The 850-nt window shown below is 45.3% G+C and overlaps 1 protein-coding gene across 1 annotated transcript in view; it reads right to left on the bottom strand.

Annotated features, from left to right (window-relative positions):
- HAP1 (huntingtin associated protein 1) overlaps positions 1 to 850 on the bottom strand; it is a gene marked incomplete at its 5' end in the record, with an annotated part of 24,718 nt that overhangs the window by 5,455 nt on the left and 18,413 nt on the right. The window contains 2 exons of the mRNA XM_027870319.1: positions 98 to 168; positions 450 to 587. Coding sequence (XP_027726120.1) covers positions 98 to 168; positions 450 to 587 — 209 coding nt within the window. The remainder of the gene's footprint in view (positions 1 to 97; positions 169 to 449; positions 588 to 850) is intronic.

Genomic DNA, 850 nt, shown 5'->3' with positions numbered 1-850 from the left:
ATGTGACATATTTGGGGAGGGGGAGTGTACTTGGAAGGCTGGAGACAAACTTTAGTCTGGTCACAAGACAAGAACCCACCCCAGCCCGTCAGCTCACCTGCAATCAGAAGAGGAAGGACTCTCGGTTCCCTTTCTCATGGTCCCTTTGATCTCTGCAGCCAGGGAATCCTGAAGATGTGAGAAAGACCCCTCTCAGAGATCACAGGAAAAGCAAGCATATGGAAATTTACCTTGCTTAACTATGTTTGTTTCAAGGGTTTCATTTCCATTTTCAATGGGGGTGGGGGGAGAAAAGAAATGATTGATCATTGAAAAAAAATTAGTTTAAAATGTATTGTTATTATTAAAAGTTGTTAATTTAATTTTTAAAAATACTGGGTGTGGGTGCTACCCCTGCTAGCTGTGACCCCGGGAGGAGGAGGAAGAAGACGTATGTGCTACTTGCTCACCAGTGGCAGGCTATACACACTGTTACGATGGCTGATCATGCCAGTGGGCAGGCTTTGGAAACGGAACTTTTTAAGTTCTTCCTGGGCTTCGTTCAGCAACCCATCACACTCAGCGTATTTCTCTCGCAGGTCTTGCACCTGTGGACGCCACAGGCATTGTCAGGACCCTGGGAGAGGTCACTACTCTGTCCCACCCCCCACCCCCATCCTCCCCTTACACATCTGATAAGGTGGTATATTTGTATACTCCACTGCAGAAGACCTTTTCACTCTAAGAGGCTTGGCTTTCAGAGGCAGACCACAAGTAAGTTTTTAAAAGTCAAGGTTCGAACCGCAAAGACCAAGGGATATGAAGAATTCAGAAAAATACAGTAAATCTTGTATGAACTGATACATTCACT

The sequence above is a fragment of the Vombatus ursinus genome, unplaced genomic scaffold (assembly GCF_900497805.2).
Source record: "Vombatus ursinus unplaced genomic scaffold, bare-nosed wombat genome assembly UNPS02014797.1, whole genome shotgun sequence".
Lineage (NCBI taxonomy): Eukaryota > Metazoa > Chordata > Mammalia > Diprotodontia > Vombatidae > Vombatus > Vombatus ursinus.
This window is presented reverse-complemented; position numbering and strand designations above follow the sequence as displayed.